The sequence below is a fragment of the Canis lupus genome, chromosome 7 (genome assembly GCF_011100685.1).
Source record: "Canis lupus familiaris isolate Mischka breed German Shepherd chromosome 7, alternate assembly UU_Cfam_GSD_1.0, whole genome shotgun sequence".
Lineage (NCBI taxonomy): Eukaryota > Metazoa > Chordata > Mammalia > Carnivora > Canidae > Canis > Canis lupus.
This window is the reverse complement of record NC_049228.1, coordinates 45,107,147-45,128,929: the sequence shown is the minus strand read 5'-3', so window position 1 is coordinate 45,128,929 and position 21,783 is coordinate 45,107,147. Positions and strand designations below refer to the sequence as shown.

Sequence of the window (21,783 nt, the reverse complement as noted above, 5' to 3'; positions counted from 1 at the left end):
CAAACAGGACCAGGGCCAAAGACAGCTATCCCCGCTGGAGCAAATCCACCCTGGGCAAAGAGTAGGTGCTCAAGGCAGAGCAAAGGAAGATCAAGGACACCAAGATGGAGTTGTTTATGGCCACCTGCAACTGCAGGCCTGGAGAGACAAGCATTTGCCTCTTGCGTGGGTTCTACCTTTGTCCAGGGACAGTGAAAGAGCAGCTGCTGGGGTGATTCAAAGTATAGCTAAAAGATCCTGCTCCTAACACCACCCCCAGTCTCCCTGTGATGAGATCTCACCAGCTGAGTCATCCACCATAAGAAGATGAACTGACCCCAGCCTCAGATCACTCCAGGGGCATGCATCCAGGGGTCTGGTGGTTCATCTCTTTGGAAAGCAGTGACGTTAGGAGGAAGGGAAGCCTGGTGGCACCATCGGGAGGCAGGACAGGCCATGGTAGGCACCAGGAAGAGGAGTAAACCTTCGGAGAGGTAAGACCTAGCACCACCTGGGGAGATGAAAGAAACTGACATTAAGGAAGACAGCACCAAGATTTTTCATGGAAGTTTTTAATATTTGGGGGCAGATAATTTTTTGTGGTGCCAATTTTAAATACAGTTTTATTTAAGACATTGCATTTCCCACTTAACAATACAGTGCTTATAAAGCGCAATGTTTATTTCTTTTCCCTGTGCACATATTCCATATTCAAGTATCAAGAATGCCCAGTATATTTAGTATAGCAGCTTGACTTTAAAACTGCCATGGAATTTGCTACAAATTTGGGTCCTTCAAATGTGTGAAACATCAGGTTGGCTTAATCAACCTCTTCAATGGTAGGCCCAGAGGAGACACCACCAGAGGTAGGAGCTCCACCACCAGGAAAGCCTCCAGGCATTCCTCCTGGCATGCCTCCTGTGCCCTGGTATAGCTTCGTAATGATGGGGTTGCAGACTTTTTCCAGCTCTTTCTGCTGATGTTCAAATTCTTCCTTCTCTGCAGTCTGGTTCTTATCGAACCAGTTGATGATTTCATTGCACTTGTCAAGGATCTTCTGTTTGTCTTCATCATTGATTTGGGGGCAGGTATTTTAGAGGCAATTCTAATTGACTAAGTTTTAACATGTAATATATATTAAAATATATACATCTAATATATTTAAATATATATTTAGTATATTATTATTAATATTATATCGTGTGTATATATCTTTTTTTTTTTTGTCTTAGAACTCTTCCAAACGCTTACAATGTATAATGCTTGGTTTTCACAACTCAGGTTTCAAAGGTCCCTGAATTTTAACTCTCTTCCACCACCTTGTGACAGGATTGAAAATTGCAAATGCTTGTCCACCCTGATGGAAAATACTACCCATTTCATTCTTCAACCTTATTTAAGTCATCACTTGGGCAAGGTGTTGTGAGTAAAAAGGCAATTAAAATGTGTGCTCTCTCTAAGGCTCTATAACCAATGGGAGAGATTTTACTAGCAAGGTTAAATAAGACTGTTATAGCAATTTTGAAGTCATGATATTAAATGGTCAATACTTTTAAGATAACTGCTGTTAATATTTTGGCATTATGTCTTCCAATAATACACATGTGTTGCACGTAACTTTTTTTTAAATTTGACAACGTTTTATAAGTAGTTTCTAAAATCATTAAATGCACTTTTCCTTAAAGAAAAGTTCGATAGCACACAGTACTGGCTAAATGGACACTCGCACACATAGAACTTGAAAAATCTCTGGGACGAGAAATTTGGTCGTGTTACTGAAATTTAAAATGCACTTATATTGTGACCCAACGATTCCATGTCAAAGACATAATTCCAAATATATTCTCACGTGTGTAAAGTGAAATATGTAGTTATTCATAGCAGCATGGTCATTCTAGCAAAAGATATGAAATAGCTAAATGTCTATTGATGGAGAATCAGCTCAATAAATTGTGGTATAGCTTCATAATGAAATTATACTCAAGCATTAAAAAATAAGGAAGTTATTTGTGTGTTGATAGAGGACAATCACCAGATATATTAAATGAAAAAAAAAAGATACAAAACAAGCTGCCATTTGAGTAAGGCCAAGTGGCAGCACTCATGCACACGTGTTTTAAAATAATTCGTTCTGAGGAGGGGATGAGGCTGAGGGATGTAGGAGGGAGGGAGAACTACTCTTCATTTTATGCCCTTTTGGACCTCTGAATTTGTACCATATGAGTTTACTACAAACCCTCTCAAAAATTAAAAAGAATTCTTCAATATTATTTTTAACTTTTGCATAATTTCCCATAAGCTGGGTCTGTCAATACTTCCCTAGCATTTCCCTGATGTGTCTAGAAACATTACTGTGATAAATATCTTTTATATGAATCTTTGTTAAAATTCCTCATAGTCAAATTACAGTACAAAGAATATAAACATTTTTAAGGTTCTTGAAAATATAGTGCCAAATGCTCTTCCAGAAAAGTTTTATCATCTATACTCACAGCAGTGGAGGAAGGGAAAGACTTCCCTAGGGGTGTCAGTGAAAAGATTATTTTAGGACAAATAGATGGTAAGTGACCAAAATAACAAATATCCACTGGAATCATCAATTTTCATTTCACATTTTCATGCAATCTGATGTCTACTCTTCCTCCTTTTCCTCCCACCAATCCTTTCTCATCATTCTTAAAACACTGCTTTCTACATGTCTCTCCTCTCCTCACAAATCTACCAAGTTTCCCTGTTGCCCAACAGAATGATGTCCCAAACACCTCTGCCTAGTTTTCAAGACCTTCCTGGGACTGGCTCTACCCTGATCTTTCCCATTTCACTGCCCGGCATTCTGTCCTCCACCCCCTCAACCCAAGCCAGCCAGGTTCTTCCCTGTCCCACCACCCCATCTTTGCTAATGCTTGGCAGGCAACTTGGGTCACTCTTCTTCCTGCTAAAGTTCCACCTCGTCACCACTTCCCCAACTCCTCCAGCCCTTGGTGTCTTCTCACTTCTTGAATCTCTAGAATTTGCCATCCAAATCACACAAACTAATCCTTAATAATGTATTACTTATATCCTAATGTTCTCTAATTTCTGCTCCCCTTGGATCTCTTACCTCCCCCAAGAAGACTTCAAAGCACCTCAATTTCAGACTCTCTCATGGACTCTCATCGTGGATTAGACAATGATGGACCCCGCTGGGGAATTAAAAAAACTGTCTCTGATCATCAACAGCACTACCAATTTTTCTCTCAGTTCCTATGGTCTGATCCCCCTGTTCCACGAAGTAGGGGCAAACATGGCGGGAGTACCAGCCAAGCAGCTAGAAAGCCAGATGGGATCCTTGGACCAAGATCTGGCCAAGCAGAGGCCAGGGTCTGAAAACACCAGAGGGTAGGAATAAGCTGTGTCATTAGGTCTGCCAAGCCAATGTCAAAATTAGAGGCTGGATTTTGTCACTATGGTTGGAAGCTGAGTAGACTGAGGAATAGAGCAGAGGGTCAGGACAGGACAGGGATAGAATACAAGGGACAAACATCCAGGAGGGGGCTGACGTGTCCAAGGGCTAGTTGCATGGTAGATGAGGAGCTTTGGCCTGCATTGAAGCAAGGATTAGAGTGGATACTGTCAATATTTGAATTTTCTTTTTCTTTCTTTTTTTTTTTAAAGCTTTTATTTATTTATTTGAGGGAGAGAGATAAAGAGAGCATGAGCCAAGGGGAGGGACAGAGGGAGAGGGAGGAGCAGACTCCTCACTGAACAGGGAGCCCACTTGGGGCTCAACGCAGGGCTTGATCCCAGGACCCTGGGATCATGACCTGAGCAGAAGGCAGACTCGTAACCAACTAAGCCACCCAGAGTCCCAAGATTTGAATTTTCGTAAGTTAATGTGAGTGAGGTAAGGGACTCAAAGAGTCTATTCTTGGTTGAAGAAGTGTAAAGATGGGAAAACTTTGATATCTACTGTCACAGAAGATAACCTATTGCACACAGGAGCTTCTTTTTGTTTTTTGTTTGTTTGTTTTGTCAAAAGCCACCATTAAGGCAAGTGACAGGAGTGCTGGGTGGCTCAGGTGGTTAGGCGTCTGCCTTTGGCTCAGGTCATGATCTCAGAGTCCTGGGATCGAGCCCCACATTGGGCTCCTGGCTCAGCAGGGAACCTGCTTCTCCTTCTCCCTCTGTCCCTTACCCCAGCTTATGCTCTCTGGCTCTCTCTCAATCTCTCTCTCTCTCAAATAAATTAAGTCTTTTTTTTTTTTTAAGGCTAGCCACAGAATAGAACAAATTTATAGTACATTTGTCCAAAAAGGATTAATATCCAGTATTTATATAACTTGTAAAATTCAAAAGAAACAAACAAAACCAGACAACGTGATTTTAAAAAACCAAACACCCAGAAGAACTATTTCTAGGGGGCACCTGGGTGGCTCAGTCTGTTAAGGTGTCTACCTTCAGCTCAGGTCATGATCCCAGTGTCCTGGGATCGAGCTCTGCATCAAGCTCCCTGCTCAGCAGAGAGTCTGCTTCTCCCTCTCCCTCTGCTGCTCCCTCTGTTTGTGCTCTCTCTCTCTCTGTAAAATAAATAAAATCTTTCTTTTTTTTTTTTTAAAGAACTATTTCTAGAAGGACATCTGGGTGGCTCTGTCAGTTGTGTGTGACTCTTGATTTCAGCTCAGGTCATGATCTCAGGGTTATGAGAGTCCCACATCAAGCTCCACACTGGGCATGGAGTCTGCTTAAGATTCTCTCTCCCTCTCTCTCTCTCTAAAATGAAAGAAAGAAAGAAAGAAAGAAAGAAAGAAAGAAAGAAAGAAAGAAAGAAAGAAAGAGAAAGAAAGAAGAAAGAAAGAAAAGAAAAAGAAAGAAAAGAAAGAAAGAAAGAAAGAAGAAAGAAAGAAAGAAAGAAAGAAAGAAAGAAAGAAAGAAAGAAAGAAAGAAAGAAAGAAAGAAAGAAAGGGAGAGAGAAAGAAAAATAGAAAGAAAGAACTGTTTCTAGGGCTGGGGCCTAGAACATCTTGTAGTGTCAGAAAGTGATACACATGCAAAACAATTAAGGGTCTAGTAAGGAACACAAGCCGATTGAAAGTTCCCAATGGCCAAAACCGGAACGATCTGAACAACAAAAGAAATACTGGATTATGGGATTATAACTCAAAGTAGGAAACAACTAACCACGAGTCCATACCGATATATGTGGGTGCTTGGTTACATAAATAAATAGAGAAACACAGATCTCTTGGGCAGAATTCCAAATAACCTATGTAGATGGTCTGCCTTCACAGGGATGGAGCATAACTGCTCACTCTTTAAGTGGAAGCTGGGAAAAGTGACTTTCTTCCGAAGAATGCAGTGTGGAAAGGTTGGGGAGAGAATAACCCTACAATGAAGAAGCCCTAACCCTCAGGCAAGTGATCAAGGTTAAGATCAACAGTCATAACTCACAAAGGAAAGGAGAAAAGGGGCAGCCCTGGTGGCTCAGCGGTTTAGCGCTGCCTTCAACCCAGGGTGTGAACCTGGAGACCTGGGTCCAGGTCCCAAGTTTTTAAAGTTTCCTTAGACAGGACACACACAAAAAACACCACCATAAGAGGAAAAGTAAAACAGGTTTAATTAAAAAGAGAACTAGGAAATGTTCCATAATCCTGGAACCTCTTCCAATAACACCAGTACTGTTGGCAAACATTTCCTTTTTTTGGACTCAGGTTTGGGAAGATGCTCATGTTGGTACTTCATTATCATATTACTTTCAATTATTCTTTCACATGTATTTATCTCATCTCCCCATTCCCTTAAGGGAGTGAATCACGACACACTAATTTCCTAACACAGTGGTGAACAAATACATATTTAAGTGTTTGGGAACGTTGACAAATTGAAGGATGTACCTGCTGTTCTTTTGGAACTTGCAACATTTTCCATATACTTACCCATCAAGGAGTGTAGTCTTAGAACTAGTGTCACTCAGCATGCATCAAAAACTAAAGAATATTTATGGGGAATGACTTTGAAGGACTTAGCTCAAACAATTAAGCCATTTCTAGATAGCATTGACCCCCACAATAGAGACGATTTGGCTAAATCGTACTTTAACAAGTTCTTGTCCCATTGTGAAAAATGACATAGCATTGTGAACCTGTCACTGTTTTCTGTTAAGATTTCCATGAGAACACTGTTCATTACTTCGGTGTCCTCCTTTTGAAGACTCAGAAATTTCTGGCCTAAGTTGAATTTATAGTGAGCATCTGAGATATTAACTTCAGCAAATAAATAACTTATCCAAAATTAAGTGAACTTCCATCTCCAAATCTGATTTTTCTTCATTTCTCTGGTTACCCTGACTAGAAGCCTCATGGTCAGTCTTCAATCCTTTCCATCATTAATTCCCAATACTGTATTTAATACTTCTATATAAAGTCCTCAAATCTACTTCTCTCCATACTGTCTCCCCTGAGAATTTTGTGTTTTTCTTTTTTAATTTTTATTTATTTATGATAGTCACACAGAGAGAGAGAGAGAGAGAGAGAGAGAGGCAGAGACATAGGCAGAGGGAGAAGCAGGCTCCATGCACCGGGAGCCCGACGTGGGATTCGATCCCGGGTCTCCAGGATCGCGCCCTGGGCCAAAGGCAGGCGCCAAACCGCTGCACCACCCAGGGATCCCTCCCCTGAGAATTTTGAATTGGCTTTCTGATTTTCTTGCTCTGAGTGATCAACAAATCATTGCTTTATATTTTCCTAAGTAGCCCTGATCAACAACTGACCATGGAGAATTCCAAATGCTTCAGTATGGTCTTTAAAGCCTCCCATTAACAAGTTTTGTTTTGTTTTTTTCCATTAACAAGTTTTGAATGTATAAAACACAACCCTGCCAGTCATACCATATGCTGCAAGAAGGTTAAGTCACTACTCCCAAAATAAACTACTTTCCCATTTTTATGTTTTTGTGCATGCTAATTCTACCCTTAATGCCCTTGACCTTCATCCTCTACTTGTCAAAAATCTAACCTATACTGTAATATACTGAATTAAAAAAAAAACAAAAAACAAAAACCATGGTCCATACTAACCTGGGAGGGAAAGCTTTCCTGCAGAAAATGTCAGCCAGTAAATGTAAAAAAGAATGATACAATCACCACTTTACAGCTCCCAATGTTCTATTTCAGGTCAGAATCAATAGACCCCAAAACCATTCAGTGAAAAGTTGTTGGGGAACAAGATACTCATAGTTTTTTAAAAAAATAACTATTATATGGAGTGCACTGTTGTGACGAGTACCGGGTACTATATGTTAAATGTTAAATTGTATACCTGAAACTAGTATTACACTGTATGTTAATGAACTGGAATTTAAATAAATTTTTTTAAAGATTCTATTTATTTATTTATGAAAGACACAGAGAGGCAGACACATAGGCAGAGGGAGAAGCAGACTTCCTCAGGGAGCCTGATGTGGGAATTGATCCCAGGATCCTCATGACCTGAGTCAAAGGCAGATGCTCAACCACAGAGCCACCCAGGGGACCAAATAAAAACTTTAAAAAAAATACTATTATAAAAGATGCTGGGGAGATAATTAGGTAAATTTTAATATGGACTGAATATTATCAAATCAGTTTTCCCTGGTAATATGGTAACGTGGCTATATAGATGGTCTTTCTCCCTTTTCTTCCAACAGGAGAAAATCAAATGTAATAGGGTACATACAGGGAATCCACACTGACATGGCATTCCAAATACAATGAGGCAACAGGAAACTCCATACGGGATAAGAAGGGTAGAGGCCTGTGGACACAATGGGGAGAAAATTCACTACCAAGAAGGTGAAATGAGATGTTTGGAAAACCAAGATTGTTCTATTGTTGAGCTGAAGGTCTTTCTTCTTAGGGCACAGATGCTTTTTTTTTTTTTTTTTTTTTTTTTTTTAATAAAGAGACTGCTGGGGTAGGAGGCAGGGTACGCAATTGGAGAGAGAGAATAATAACATGCAGACTTCATGCTGAGCCCAGAGGCTGATGCAGGGCTCGATCAAATGAGCCTGAGATCACGATCTGAGCTGAAATCAAGAGTCGGACACTTTACCAACTGAGCCACCCAGGTGCCCCCAAATGCTGAAAAGTATCAGAAGTGCCAGGATGCTTGCAACTTACTCTCAAATGGCTCCCCAGAAAAATAAAACAAATGCATCAAAATATTAACAAGTGGCATATACTGATGAAAAGTGAGTGTTGCTTGTGCTGTTCTTCCAACTTTTCCTTAGGTAGGCCTCAGTATTTTTGTAATTAAAAAGGCTACACTCTGGGGCACCTGGGTAGCTCAGTCAGTCAAGTGTCTGCCTTCAGGTCATGATCCCAGGGTCCTGGGATCGAGCGCCATGTGGAGCCCGCTTTCCCTCTCCCTCTGCCTGCTTGTACTGTCAAATAGGCCAATTCTTCCATGAACTCTTTTCCAGTTCTGTACATAAATTTTCTAATCCAAATGGCACTTTATACTGGTCATTTACTGCATCTTATGTGTACTTCTATAATTGCACAGCTTTTAGTTAACTGTACTCGCCTTTTGTCCTCCTCCCTATTCCTTAGGGAAGAGGGTCCTTCTAGGTTACTCATTTTGTATCACACTCTTTAGTGCTTATCTCATAGTTGAGCAATCAAAAGCTAAACTAAGCACTGAGATATGCCTATCTTAATATTCTTACATAGATTACACAGCTGAGACATCAGAAGCCTTCTCCAGAGCTAGACTTTACAATTATCAAATAGATTTTAAAATATCTGAAAGCAATAAAACCTCAAATTTCAAAGGTCAGGTGCATTTCTGTTAAGTTGTGCAAAAATACACTTCATGACAGCCTTCTGGCTGCCCCACAATAGGGCCATTGAGCAGAGTATTTAGGCCCATCTGGTGAAAACAGTTGGGTGCCTGTGAAGTTTCCCAACTTGCCGGTCTCTGAGTGACTAATAAAAAATAACATTTGAATCTCAATTTGTTTCTCCTGGTTCACTGTTAGAATAGACTGGGTTGGGCTCAACAAAACTATTGTGGGAGGGCTTTACAGCTTTAGGGAAACCCTTGCCATCCTAGTTCTAGCACAATTTTTTTTCTTTCCACAAACTATTGTCTTTAATTTTTTTGAAGATTTTATTTACTTGAGAGAGAGCGCGCTTGCAGAGGGAGAAGCAGACACCCCCTTCTCCCGGAGCAGGGAGCCCGACATGGGGCTCCATCCCGGATCAGGATGAGAGCCAAAGGCAGACAACCAACTGAGCCATGCAGGCGCCCCTGCCTCTTTTTAATCTCTACATCCAACATGGGCCCCAAACTCATGACTTCAAGATCGAGTTACACGCTCTACCAACTGAGCCAGCCAAGCATCTCTTCTACAGTTTCTTAATCTAGATGAATAAACAACATACTTAAATTACTATGCTATGGACAGCCTAGGTGGCTCAGCAGTTTAGCGCCAACTTCAGCCCAGGGCGTGATCCTGGAGTCCCAGGATTGAGTCCCACATTGGGCTCCCTGCATGGAGCCTGGTTCTCCCTCTGCCTGCATCTCTGCCTCTTTCTGGGTTTCTCATGAATAAATAAATAAAATCTTTTTAAAAAAATTACTATGGCTAGTAGAAACTAAAATCCAGAGGAACATTCCCCAAAAAAGTTCTTCCTAGGGTGCATTTGCTCTTAGACATTTTTGTCCTGCTTTTACTAGACCAATTAAAGTACACCTGCTTTTAGAAAAATACTTTTTAAGACTTATTCATTCATCAGAGACATAGAAGGGCAAAGGCAGATAGAGAAGCAGGCTCCCTGAAGTGAGCCTATGCAGGACTCGATTCCAGGACCCTGGGATCACGACCTGAGCCAGAGGCAGATGCTCAACTGCTGAGCCACCCAGGCATACCTATACCTGCTTTAGAATATTCTATACCAAAGCTCATATAAGTAAAAATGAACATTTCAGCTTTTATCAGATAAGTTAGTCATATGACCATTTCTCCCAAATCATAATCTTCTCATATTGTGATAAGAGTTGAGAGTTGTGCAGTGTGTAGTATATACAAGTACACACATGCAAAGTTCTTGCCCGTTGGGTGAAATTAACAGATTACACATATAATGTAAAAGGAAGTGACACAATTACGATACGGAGCTGACAAAATAACTGAAAAGTTATTAGTTGCCTTTGGGAAATACTAAGAGGTGGTGGGGAAGGAGGAGGCAAGTGAGGGATTTCCATTTTTCATAAATAGCGGTCTTGACCTTTTGTTTCTTTAAATTATATGCCTTATGTAACAATTTAAAAATGAAGAGCCCAGGGGCACCTGGGTGGCTCAGATCAGTTAAGGTCATGATCTCTCATGCCTTCTGCTCAGGTCATGATCCTTCTGCTTAGGTCATGTTAGCAGGATTCTGGGATAGAGCCCTGCATCAGGCTCCCTGCTCAGTGGGGAGCCTGCTTCTCCCTCTGCCTCTGTTGGGTGTTCTCTCCCTCTGACAAATAAAAAAAATTTTTTTTAAGATTTTATTTATTCATGAGAAACACAGAGAGGCAGAGACAATAGGCAGGGGAGAAGCACTCTTCACAGGTGGCCCAACGTGGGACTTGAACTTGGATCCCGGGATCACACCCTGAGCCGAAGGCAGATGCTAAACCTCTGAGCCACCCAGGGGTCCTCAATCAAAATCTTAAAACCCACAAAAAACGAAGAGCCCAGAAAGATCCAGGCATACGAATTAAGTAAGACACAGGTGTCGTAGCAGGTTATATGGAGGAGTCATTTAACAAAGGAATCTAAAAAATTGGGTGGGAATATGGAAAAGATTGCTGATCTCTACACAAAAATTTAACTCCACATGGATTGTGATGATCTATTATCTTTATTTTTTAAATTTTAAGTAAGCTCTATACCCAATGTGGGGCTTGAACTCAGAACCCCAAGATCAGTCTCACTCTTACAGACTGATCAGTCTCACTCTACAGACTGAGCCAGCCAAACACCTCAGTGACAGTCAATCTTCTGTGTCATTGTGGCTAAACTACAGTATCCAGTTTTTGGTCAAACACCAGTCTAATTGCTGTGAAAGTATTTTTTAGACGTAATTAACAGTTAAAATACTATAAATATTATGCTTCATAATGTAACATGGGTGGGTATCGTCTAGTCAAAGGTCTTTAGAGAATCTGAGGTCCAAAGAGGAAGAAGGAATTCTACCTCCAGACACAACCCTTCCATGGGTCTCCAGCCTGTCCATCTGCCCTTTTAAACTTGCCAGCATCTACAAACTCTCTATACACATCCTATTTGTTGAATTTCTCTGAAGAACTCTTAACACCTGGATTAAGCTCTTAGGTCTAACAAGAGCCAACCTTTAAAAACTCTTAGTAAGGGCAGCCTGGGTGGCTCAGCGGTTTAGCGCCACCTTAAGCCCAGGGCGTGAACCTGGAGACCCCAGGATCAAGTCCCACATTGGGCTCCTGCATGGAGCCTGCTCCTCCCTCTGCCTGTGTCTCTGCCTCTCTAGGTCTCTCGTGAATAAATAAAATCTTTAAAAAAATAAAAACTCTTAGTAAAAACTAGTGATCTTTGAAATCTGTAGGATGAAGATTTCCTAAATAAGACTGAAATTACTAATCATAAAAACTGACCCTGATTACATTGATTATAACTACTGCTTTTAAAAGGTAAAGAATACTTAAAAATGAGAATATATGGACAAATGTTCTTAATTCTTATGCATATGTCCTTTCTTAATCTTTCAGACTTCACTTAGAATTATGTACGCCTGCTAATTTTAATAATATTCAAGTAAAAGTAGCTAAAAAGCATGTTTACTAATTCCTCATATTAATTTCAGTTCTTTTTTATTTTTAAATGATTTTATTTAATTCATGAGAGAGAGAGAGACAGGCAGGCAGAAGGAGAAGCAGGCTCCATGCAGGGAGCCTGATGTGGGACTCGATCTCAGGTCTCCAGGATCACACCCCAGGCTGAAGGCGGCGCTAAACCGCTGGGCCACCGGGGCTGCCCTCAGTTCTTTTTAAAAGAATCACTCAAACTACAGAAAACCACCAACCAATATGGAACCTTTATTTTTAAGGTAATTTCTGTACATCTGGAGCATAAGAGTAATCCTTTTACAAATGGAACTGATTACTAGAGTAAGTGACGACAAAACCAAACTGGCATCTGATGTAAATCCACAGGAGTTTAAGCTTCAAATCCAGCCAAGAAGTTTGTTACAATCTCTTTCAGCTTAGCATCTGACTGTTCTGAGATCTTTCCATCGGTCCTATTTGGAAATGAAAAGCAGTTCACATCAGTTCTGACCTAAATAAAAATTCAATGACTAGCTACAAAATTCAAAAGAACTTAAAGTTTACAAAAAAGAGGCCATCAATTGTGTTCCTACCTTATATTGCCCAAGAGGGCTTGGTGCTGGCTGATAACATGAGCCAAGAAGGCATGCTCAAACTTTGTGATCTTGCTGGGCTCCAATTTATCAAGATATCCTCTTACACCAGCATAAATAACAGCCACTTGTTCTTCAATAGCCATGGGAGCTGAAAACAAAAGAATACAAAGTTAAGCTGCTCAAAAAAATAAAGGCTACATTAACAAAATCAGAGAAACTTGTCTTTTCTTCTAATTATTAACAAGTCTCTATATATCACCTACTCTTACTTTCTGTGACAAACTACATTAATATCCTTTCCCAGTTCTCTTCCCAATGAACAGTTTTTCCCTTATCCCTTATATTTGCAAGCCTTCAAGGGCAATCGTAAGCATATTCCACAAGCACTGCTTAGCGTCTGGCAGCATTTATATTATCTGAGATATAAATAATTTGTTGAAACTTTACAGCAAGATAAACACATACTAACATACATTTAAATCTGCCCAATCCCAGTCTCTCAAAGCCAAGGGAGAAAGGTGAAGAGGAAATCTAACAGGTTTTAATTCTCAAAATAAAAGTATTAAATATAAGTTTTCCTGGTTATTTAAATAATGAGACTGTATTGCAAGTAAACAGGCATCAACCACATTCAAAACACTGTATCTTTAATGAAAAAAACACCACTTGTTATATACAGCTTGTAGGGAGCTATGGGATATTCCCAGGCCCTTAAACACAGTAGGAACTTGATGAAATTAAAGAACAACTCACAATATTGTCCTTGTTTCAGCAACTCAGTCAATCGCACGCCACGACTCAAGAGCTGCTGAGTGGCAGCATCAAGGTCAGAACCGAACTGGGCAAAAGCAGCAACCTCACGATACTGAGCCAATTCCAGCTTCATGGTACCTGCCACCTGAAATACAGAAATGGTCAATTCATGCAACACAAAAATACTTGTTGACAAAGAACACTATACAAATACATTATAATTTTAACTTAATGATATCCCTCGACAAAGTGATGCAAATTACCTGCTTCATGGCCCTGGTTTGGGCAGCAGATCCAACACGGGACACAGACAAACCGACGTTAATGGCAGGGCGGATACCTTTGTAGAACAATTCTGTTTCCAAGAAAATCTACGACATACAGAGAATACACATACTATTGAGCTCCCCCCCCAAAAAAATCCAACTATTTTCAAAATTAAGTTAAAGCCCAAGATCTCCAAGGAAAAATGTTCAGTGTCTCATCATTAAGAGCTACTTCAATCTTTCATAGCAGATACCAACTTACATATTCTATTGCTAAGAGATGTGAGAAGAAAAAAAACAGATAAAAAAAAAATTTCTATCAAAATATATGCAGATGAAGTGATTTGATCTCTGAGATTTGCTTCAAGATTATCTAGCTTGCTATATATGAAGGCTGGCTATAAATGAAGCAAAGATGAAGTGTGCTATACCACAAGTTGAAATGGGTGAGAAACACATGGAGGGTTTGGTTCATTATACCGTTCTCCTTGCTCTTCTATACCTTTGAAATTTTCCACAATAAATAGTGAAAGGCATTTAACAAATCAGTTCATAAACACTAATCTCAACCAATGTTTTGGAATCACCCAAAGCTTTTGCATTTATCTTAATCATAAAATAATACCTGTCCATCAGTGATGGAAATGACATTTGTTGGAATGTAAGCAGACACATCACCAGCTTGCGTTTCTATTACTGGTAAAGCAGTCAAGGAACCACCACCAAAAGAATCGTTCATTTTGGCTGCTCTCTCTAGCAGACGGGAGTGTAGGTAGAACACATCACCAGGATAGGCTTCACGACCAGGGGGCCGGCGGAGCAGCAGAGACATCTGACGATAAGCAACAGCCTATATAGTACAGGAAAGGGTTATAAAGTTTAGTTACTAGAAGCTAAATTTGTCACCTTCCTTTGTGGTGCAAACATATAAACAGATTCTAAAGACACATATCCTCTGACCTGTTTGGATAAGTCATCATAGATGATCAAAGCATGTTTGCCATTATCTCTAAAATATTCTCCCATGGAACAGCCAGAATAAGGAGCCAGGTACTGAAGTGGAGCAGCATCAGAAGCAGTAGCTGACACCACAATGGTGTACTTCATGGCATCTGGAAGAAAATAAATTTTAAGTTTCACAAGGTTATCAACATTTTGATTTTGGAGGTCTATATAATAGGCCTATAATAAAAATTGGGAGTGCCTGGGTGGCTCAGTCGATTAAGCATCTGCCTTCAACTCAGGTCAGGATTTGACAGCCCTGGGATTGAGCCCTGATGGGGTTCCCTGCTTAGCAGTGAGTGAGTCTGCTTCTCCCTCTGCCCCTCCCCTCTGCTCGTGCTCTCACTCTCTCAGATAAATAAAATCTTTTAAAAATTTTTAAATAAATAAAAATTAAGTGCTTTACTAAGTAATTCACCAAAGTCAGATTAACCAGAGCCAACAAGCACCTATTTTAAAGAAACCAATAGAAATCTTAAGATTGTTTTATTCTATTTTTTTACTTGTTTTAATTTTACTTATTGAATTACGTTAATAGAGATTTCAGTTCATTAGAGAGTGATTTAAACCAGCCTTCACTAAGGAAAAGCTACTCTTAAGATTAGCAACAATAGGACTCCCAGAGAACAATTAGACTAATAGCAGTTCGTCCTCCCCCCCCACCCCTTTTTTAAAGTAAATCCTATCCTCAAGGTAGGGCTCGTTTCACATCCCCAACACAAGAGTCACATGCTTTATCAACTGAGCCAGCCAGGCACCCCCAGACTAAAAATCTTCAATACCTGCATCTGTAAGTCTCTTCACCAACTGGGCAACCGTAGATCTCTTCTGACCAATAGCAACGTAGATACAGTATAGCTTCTTCTTTTCATCAGTTCCGTCATTGAAACGTTTCTGATTAATGATTGTGTCAATAGCAATTGATGTTTTGCTTTAAAAAGAGAAAATAAACGTAAATCTTAGTAAATAAATACTTCAAGGATTTCTCAACTTAATTACTACTAACCCTCATCACACTCCACTCTCCCTATTATATCAAAGCATTCACCATTCCAAGCCTAAAAAGTAATCTTTCCACAAGCAAATTTTAGTTAGAATGTTTAATGAGCTTTACGCACCCAGTTTGCCGGTCACCAATAATCAGCTCACGCTGACCACGACCAATTGGCACCAAGCTATCCACAGCCTTGATGCCAGTCTGCATGGGTTCACGCACAGAGATTCGAGGAATGATCCCAGGGGCTTTCAGGCCAACTCGCCTACGGGTCTTGGAACCAACTGGACCCTGTTAAATAAAAAGGAGCCCTCAAAACAATTAGTTTTGATGTCTGTTAGAAACTGAATACAACCACATCTAATACATGATATACATACCTTTCCATCGATGGCATTACCAAGGGCATCTACAACACGGCCCAACAGCTCCTCGCCAACTGGAACGTCCACAATGGCTCCTGTTCTTTTCACGATATCTCCTTCCTTAATTAGTTTATCATTTCCAAACACGACAACACCAACATTGTCAGGTTCCAAGTTCAGAGACATACCCTACACAAAACACAATTGAACACCCATGAAGCCTGATTAGTACTTCTCTCCCCATTTGTCAACACTACATGATACGAAAACAGCTAGTAAAAAAAAAAAAATGTCCTTCAGATCTGGTTTACTCAAATATTTTTACAACAAACAACCTGCTTTGGTAGAGACTTTTAAAACAGCAAACATGCTTATGTTTTGAATAATCTTAGAGCATTATGATGAGCCTGACATGCTCCTTTATTGCATCCTCAAAGAACTAAAAGAAGCAAAGAAACTGAACAAGTCAAGCCTTTTTCACTGATCTCTTTTGTCTAGGGCTTTTGAACCAGATGATCAGTATGAAATAAAGTGATCAACTAGAAATTTTAAGGCACAATTGATTTACATCTTTTTATCTGTGAAAATGTCCATTAACAGTTTAAAAAATTATAATGAGAACTCACTGGGTTAATAGAAAGTGAAACAAGCTACCCAAACAAGGACAAAATGCCATAATGTAACAGTGGTAGGTCATCTCTCATCATTACAACCTTAATTCAAAATGGTAAGAGTTTTAAGTCCTTAATCATTACTAAGGAAAAATGCTATTCCGGAACACAGTCAGTCTGGTCAGTAATGTCAGCTCTGTAAGTACTCAGAACAAATAAAGAAATATCATGGATTATTCCTACAGGTACAAATTTGTAACTTAAATCTTTAATGTTCAATATAGTAGTCACTAACCACACTGTGTAGCTATTTAAAATTTGAAATAACTAACAGTATCTTACCAAAGTCAGAGACACTGACTTTTCTCTCCAATTAACACATCTCTATACCTTACCCACTTTCTCTGTGAGAAATTCTTCATTGTACACACTCAATAGCCTCGCATGTAAAATATTATACTTAAACAGCAGAAGACATAAAATATTTCCATCATTGCAAGAAGTTTTATTAGACAATATTAGATTCCTACATCTTAAAAGCTAAAAAGAAACTGGGTTCATTTATTTCAGCCACACCTTTAAAAGCTATGTTATATACAACTGAAGATATGAGAAGCTAAGTTTTTAGCCAAGGTCTTACAGCTACAGAGAAAACTTTTGGCTCTATAAGTAATCTTCCCTAACAAGGCTCTTTTGCCATACTGGTCACTAGCCAGAGGACCAAGACTTTTCCCATTTGTGCTGAGTGGGTAATCCTACGACCGCTGGTCTACCCAGGTATCATTCTCTGCTTTCCTCAGAAAACCCATGACTCCTACCATTTGTTTTCATCCCACTGGCCAACCAGGCCCAACCTAATAGAAAGAAGTAGACTTTCATCATCAGAGAGCTTCTGATAACTTGATATCACCAGTTTAACTCAACACTAATAGGTCTACCCTTACTAGAAATAAAAATTCAACAACTTTCAACTTTCCACCAGAAATGAATTTAGTTGGAAGTTATCTAATGCTTTTGTATAAGATGATCTTAATGGCTACAAAACAGACTTTTTAGAATTTGGCTGAAAGTTTACTAAATTTTTTATTTCGGTGGCAGTGGCTACAACTTATATACATCAGTCCCTTGTGTAAAAACTTTGGTAGCCAAAACCTTTTATTCTTTTCACAATCTAGGAGAATGACTAAAACACTGAAGAAGCTGAAACAAGTTCAAATACAAAAAATACTAGCACAATCTCTGAATTACTAAAGGAATAACTCAGAGACCAATCCTAATACACAAAAAATCTCATTTTATAATTTACCTTTAAGCCTGAAGAAAACTCTACCATTTCTTCTGCCTGAACATTTCTCAGCCCATGTACACGGGCAATACCATCCCCAATGCTTAGGACACGCCCAGTCTCTTCAAGGTCGACAGAGGTATCAGCTCCCAGAATACGCTCTTCAAGGATAGAGGACACTTCAGCAGTGCCTATTAAGAGAAAAATTCCATTGCAAAAACAGCCTGGTCCCAAAATCTTTTTAAAACCCACTTCTCTGACAATGTAAGAACTATTGTTTTATAATCACCGTAATCAAATTATTCTAAAATGTAATATACATTTTTTTTCTATTCAAAAAAGCTTGGTATCTTCCACTACTATAAAAACAAATCTAAGCGATGAAAAGAAAATTTCACGAAACAAATGTAAACCAAACAAGAAGCTAGTAAGACTAAACAACACCACTAAAAAAATATTTTCTACCTTCTACTCCTTTGGTTTAATTTCTAAGGAACTGTATGTATGTTGAAACCTGACTTTTTGGCTAAAGTCTGCAGGAAGCTTACAAATGCTTCATTCGTAAGCTTTTTTTTTTTTTTTAAAGTAGGCTTCATGCCCAGCATGGAGCCCAACACGGTGCTTAAACTCATGACCCTGAGCTGGAGACCTGAGCTGAAATGAAGAGTGGGACACTTAACCAAATCAGCCACACAGACCCCCCAAAAATGCAGTCTATTTTTAAAAGCAACTATTAACAAAGTATAAATCTTTCCCTTCAAAGGCACACAAATACTTATTATTCTTCATCTTAGCATGTAACATTTAACATTCACTCTTAAATCTTCAGTTCAAAAGCCCCAATCATGTCTCCAAAGGAATTCCCTAACCTACAGCATCTTCCTATGCACACCTCCCCACACTTCTCTATCCTATTTGCAATGTGCAAATTTATAGGTTGCCATGTATGGATTAGCAGCTACTACCTTCAAAAAACATAATGGTAAAAATTGCTTACTTTTTTCTAAAGGTTTTTAGGAGAGGAAAAAGTCTTTCATAGTTGAGAAAGGATGCCTACCATCTTATACATGTACTTTCTGTTTTCACCCAAGGGATATTATATCAGAAGAAAAAAGTTGTAGTATCACGAAAAAAGTTTTTCACTAGAACAAGAGAATCTACCAAGACACGGCTAAATGGCACATTACAGGCTAAGAATCTGAGATTTGTAGTAACTAAAGTAGAGAGGGAAAAAAAATTAACAAATGACAATAAAACACAAGTTATGTAACCTATGTAACTTATCTTGTCACTTATTGACAAGGCAATAAGTGTGGTATATGTAGTCTCAGAAATAATGACTTACCAGTCTTCTGAAGACGAGTGTTAGAGGCATGGAGGTTCCTTGCAGCAATGAAGGATGATCCCAAAGCATTTTTGGAGACCTAGTACATAAACACATTTAAGAATTCGACTTAAAAAAAAAAAAAAAAAAGCCTTTAGAACACTGGCAAGCTTAAATGCAGGCTTAGTTTGATCATGTTATCAGTGAAAATATAAACTATATTCAAAATATCTTGTTTAAAATTGGAAGGCTATTAATCATGTGATGAAGTCGCTTTTGCTATATGCAAAAAAATATATTATGCAGCTCCTAACGACACTGTTAACTATTCTATAAAAAGCATATTTTAAAAACCAAGAGTTACCAAATTATCTTTTAATTAAATGGCTTCAAGTACTGTTATTTCATCCTTAGATATATTTCAGTTGAACTGTAGAAATTCTCAATAAGATAAACTGCTTCCTAAAGGGGGCAAATACCAATACACACCCTATTTTACTTAAAAAAAAAAAAAAAAAGAAAGAAAGAAAAAGAAAAAAGAAAAAAAAGGGATCCCTGGATGGCTCAGTGGTTTAGTGCCTGCCTTTGGTCCAGGGCGTGATTCTGGGGTCGTGGGATAGAGTCCCATTATCAGGCTCCCTACATGAAGCCTGCTTCTCCCTCTGCCTGTGTCTCTGCCTCTCTCTCTCTGTGTCACTCGTGAATAAATAAATTAACATCTTTTTTTTTTTAAGGAAAAAATTTTAAAAAGCAAATAAAAATTAAACTGGTAAATGTCAGAATTTGATTAGAAATTAAGCGTGGCTGTGGACTCTTTTTTCCCCTGCCTTCCACAAAGCCCACAGCAATCTGCACTCCCTCCTCCTTCAAGCTGTCATACTGGGATTGGTCACTGTCCATTCTGAACCCACTACTTTCTACAGGACTGGAGAAAAAACCGTTAAAAATGTTTTTTCTTCTAATGGTTATTAGAACGGTAAAACAGCCAGTGCTTATTTTACCTTTGAAACTGAGATCACACTTACCATGGAAAAAAACATAAGCAAATGCAAGCTTTAAAAACTTCAAGGGCGATAAGTACCGAAGGGCATTTTCCAACCTACGTTCTACCTTGACTTCTCAATCGCGGTCCAACGACTCCTCAAGGACGGAATCTTAACACACGTCAAGAACCACAAGATCAAGCAAAGCCTTTTTCCCCCGCCTGAGACCACCTGGGCGTCACCGCTCAGGTATCGGCCGCATGAAACGCACGTTCGCCCCATCTCCCCATCGCTTCGGCACCGGGCACCAAGAGACGGCCTGCTGAAGTACTGACAGGAGCGCCTTCGTTTATGGCTTTGCCCCGAACCGACCTCGGGGCAGAGGAGGAAGAGGAGAAATGCCGGGGCCTGCTGACCTTCAGACAATGTCAGGTCGCCTCCACAAGAGCTAGCGACAGTGCTCTGACCTTCAGCGGGGTCGAGCCTCGCCGTTTCCGAGCGGGCTTCGGAGAGCCTGCGCCCCAGCCCCTGACCTTCACTCCAGGACCTCCTCCCTCTCGGACACCACCCCCCTCCCCTCGCCGAGGCCCCATCTCCGGACGGCCTCGGGGGCACCACCTCCTCTGCTCAGCACCTTCCCGCACGGAGGGCGAGCGACGGCCCCTGCGCCGCCACCCAGCCCGGCCCGAGCGGCCAGCACTGCAAGATGGCGGCGCCCGCCAGCCCCTCACCCTCCTTGCAGCAGAGCTCTCGAGTCAGCGCACCGCCAGACACCGCCGGGCCACCTCCCTCCTGCCGGTCCCCCGCACTCACCAGCCCGGCCCGCCGAGGGAGGGCGCGGGCCACGGCCGCGGCGACGCGCACGGACAGCATCTCTGCAGTTTCGCTCCGGGTGGCTCCTCCGCAGCCGCAGCCTCCGGACTGACTGGGACAAAATGGCTGAGCCGCGAGGAAGGTCAAGGCAGCCGGCCCACCTGACCCGGAAGTACCGCCCCTCGCTGTCACCCCCGGCCGGAAATCTGCCTCCTGCGGGAAAGTTGGGGGTGGGGTTACCTCTTTCAAGTATCGTTTTTAGAATTAAACTTAAAAATGAGTGACTAGACCTTTGTCAGCTTCGGCCCAGGCCTTCGTTACACATTTATTTTGACCTATTGGGTCGACCTTGTGGTTGCCCCTGGCGACCGCGTGGGTAGCGGAACCCGCTGGGATGCGGTTCTCAGGCTTGGTGACTGTGGAGTCGTCACCCTTTACTGGGGCGGCAGCTGGTTGGAAGGTGATGGGAGGTTGACGGTGTGGGGTCCGAGGCTACAGCTTTTAAAGCTTTATAGCAACAGAAAACAGTTCATCACCGGAAACTTGCCGAACTGATTAATCCATAGATCTCTGGCCCCATTCCCCAGACCCTCTTAAAGTCGAAAATTAGGAGCAATCTGATTTTGAGAGAAGAGCCCATACCATTCTAGGTGATCCGTGAAGCACTTAGATTGCAAAGTCGTAGTGCTTTTAGATTATGTCTAAATGAAATCTGTAAATTAGAACAAATTGCTTAAAAAATGGTAATAAACACAAAGAGCCGAAGAAGAGTGGTTGCCAATTCTACTGAGAATGGTGCAGTTTGGACAAGGATTCAAAGTCCTCTAATTAGCAGCTAGTTTCATGAGAGTGTTTAAATTTGGAATAAAATGGAAATTATGAAGAAAAAAACTCCTTCCCGTACCTACACATTAACACTGGGGCAGAGCTACCCCCCTCCACACACACACAGAATTTTGGTGATATTGAGATTTTTTTTTTTTTTTTTTTTGTGATATGCACAGGATTGGC

The 21,783-nt window shown here is 40.5% G+C and overlaps 1 protein-coding gene across 1 annotated transcript; it reads right to left on the bottom strand.

The window, feature by feature from the left end:
* Nucleotides 1–12,027: 12,027 nt before the first annotated feature.
* ATP5F1A (ATP synthase F1 subunit alpha) lies at nucleotides 12,028–20,886 on the bottom strand. The gene is given in 12 exon segments (NM_001287154.1): nucleotides 12,028–12,253; nucleotides 12,374–12,524; nucleotides 13,130–13,274; nucleotides 13,393–13,500; nucleotides 14,021–14,245; nucleotides 14,356–14,507; nucleotides 15,180–15,328; nucleotides 15,516–15,682; nucleotides 15,772–15,945; nucleotides 17,674–17,843; nucleotides 18,998–19,076; nucleotides 20,773–20,886. Coding segments are annotated over 12 exon segments (1,662 nt in total). The 5' UTR covers nucleotides 20,833–20,886; the 3' UTR covers nucleotides 12,028–12,171.
* Between the last annotated feature and the right edge of the window lie 897 nt (nucleotides 20,887–21,783).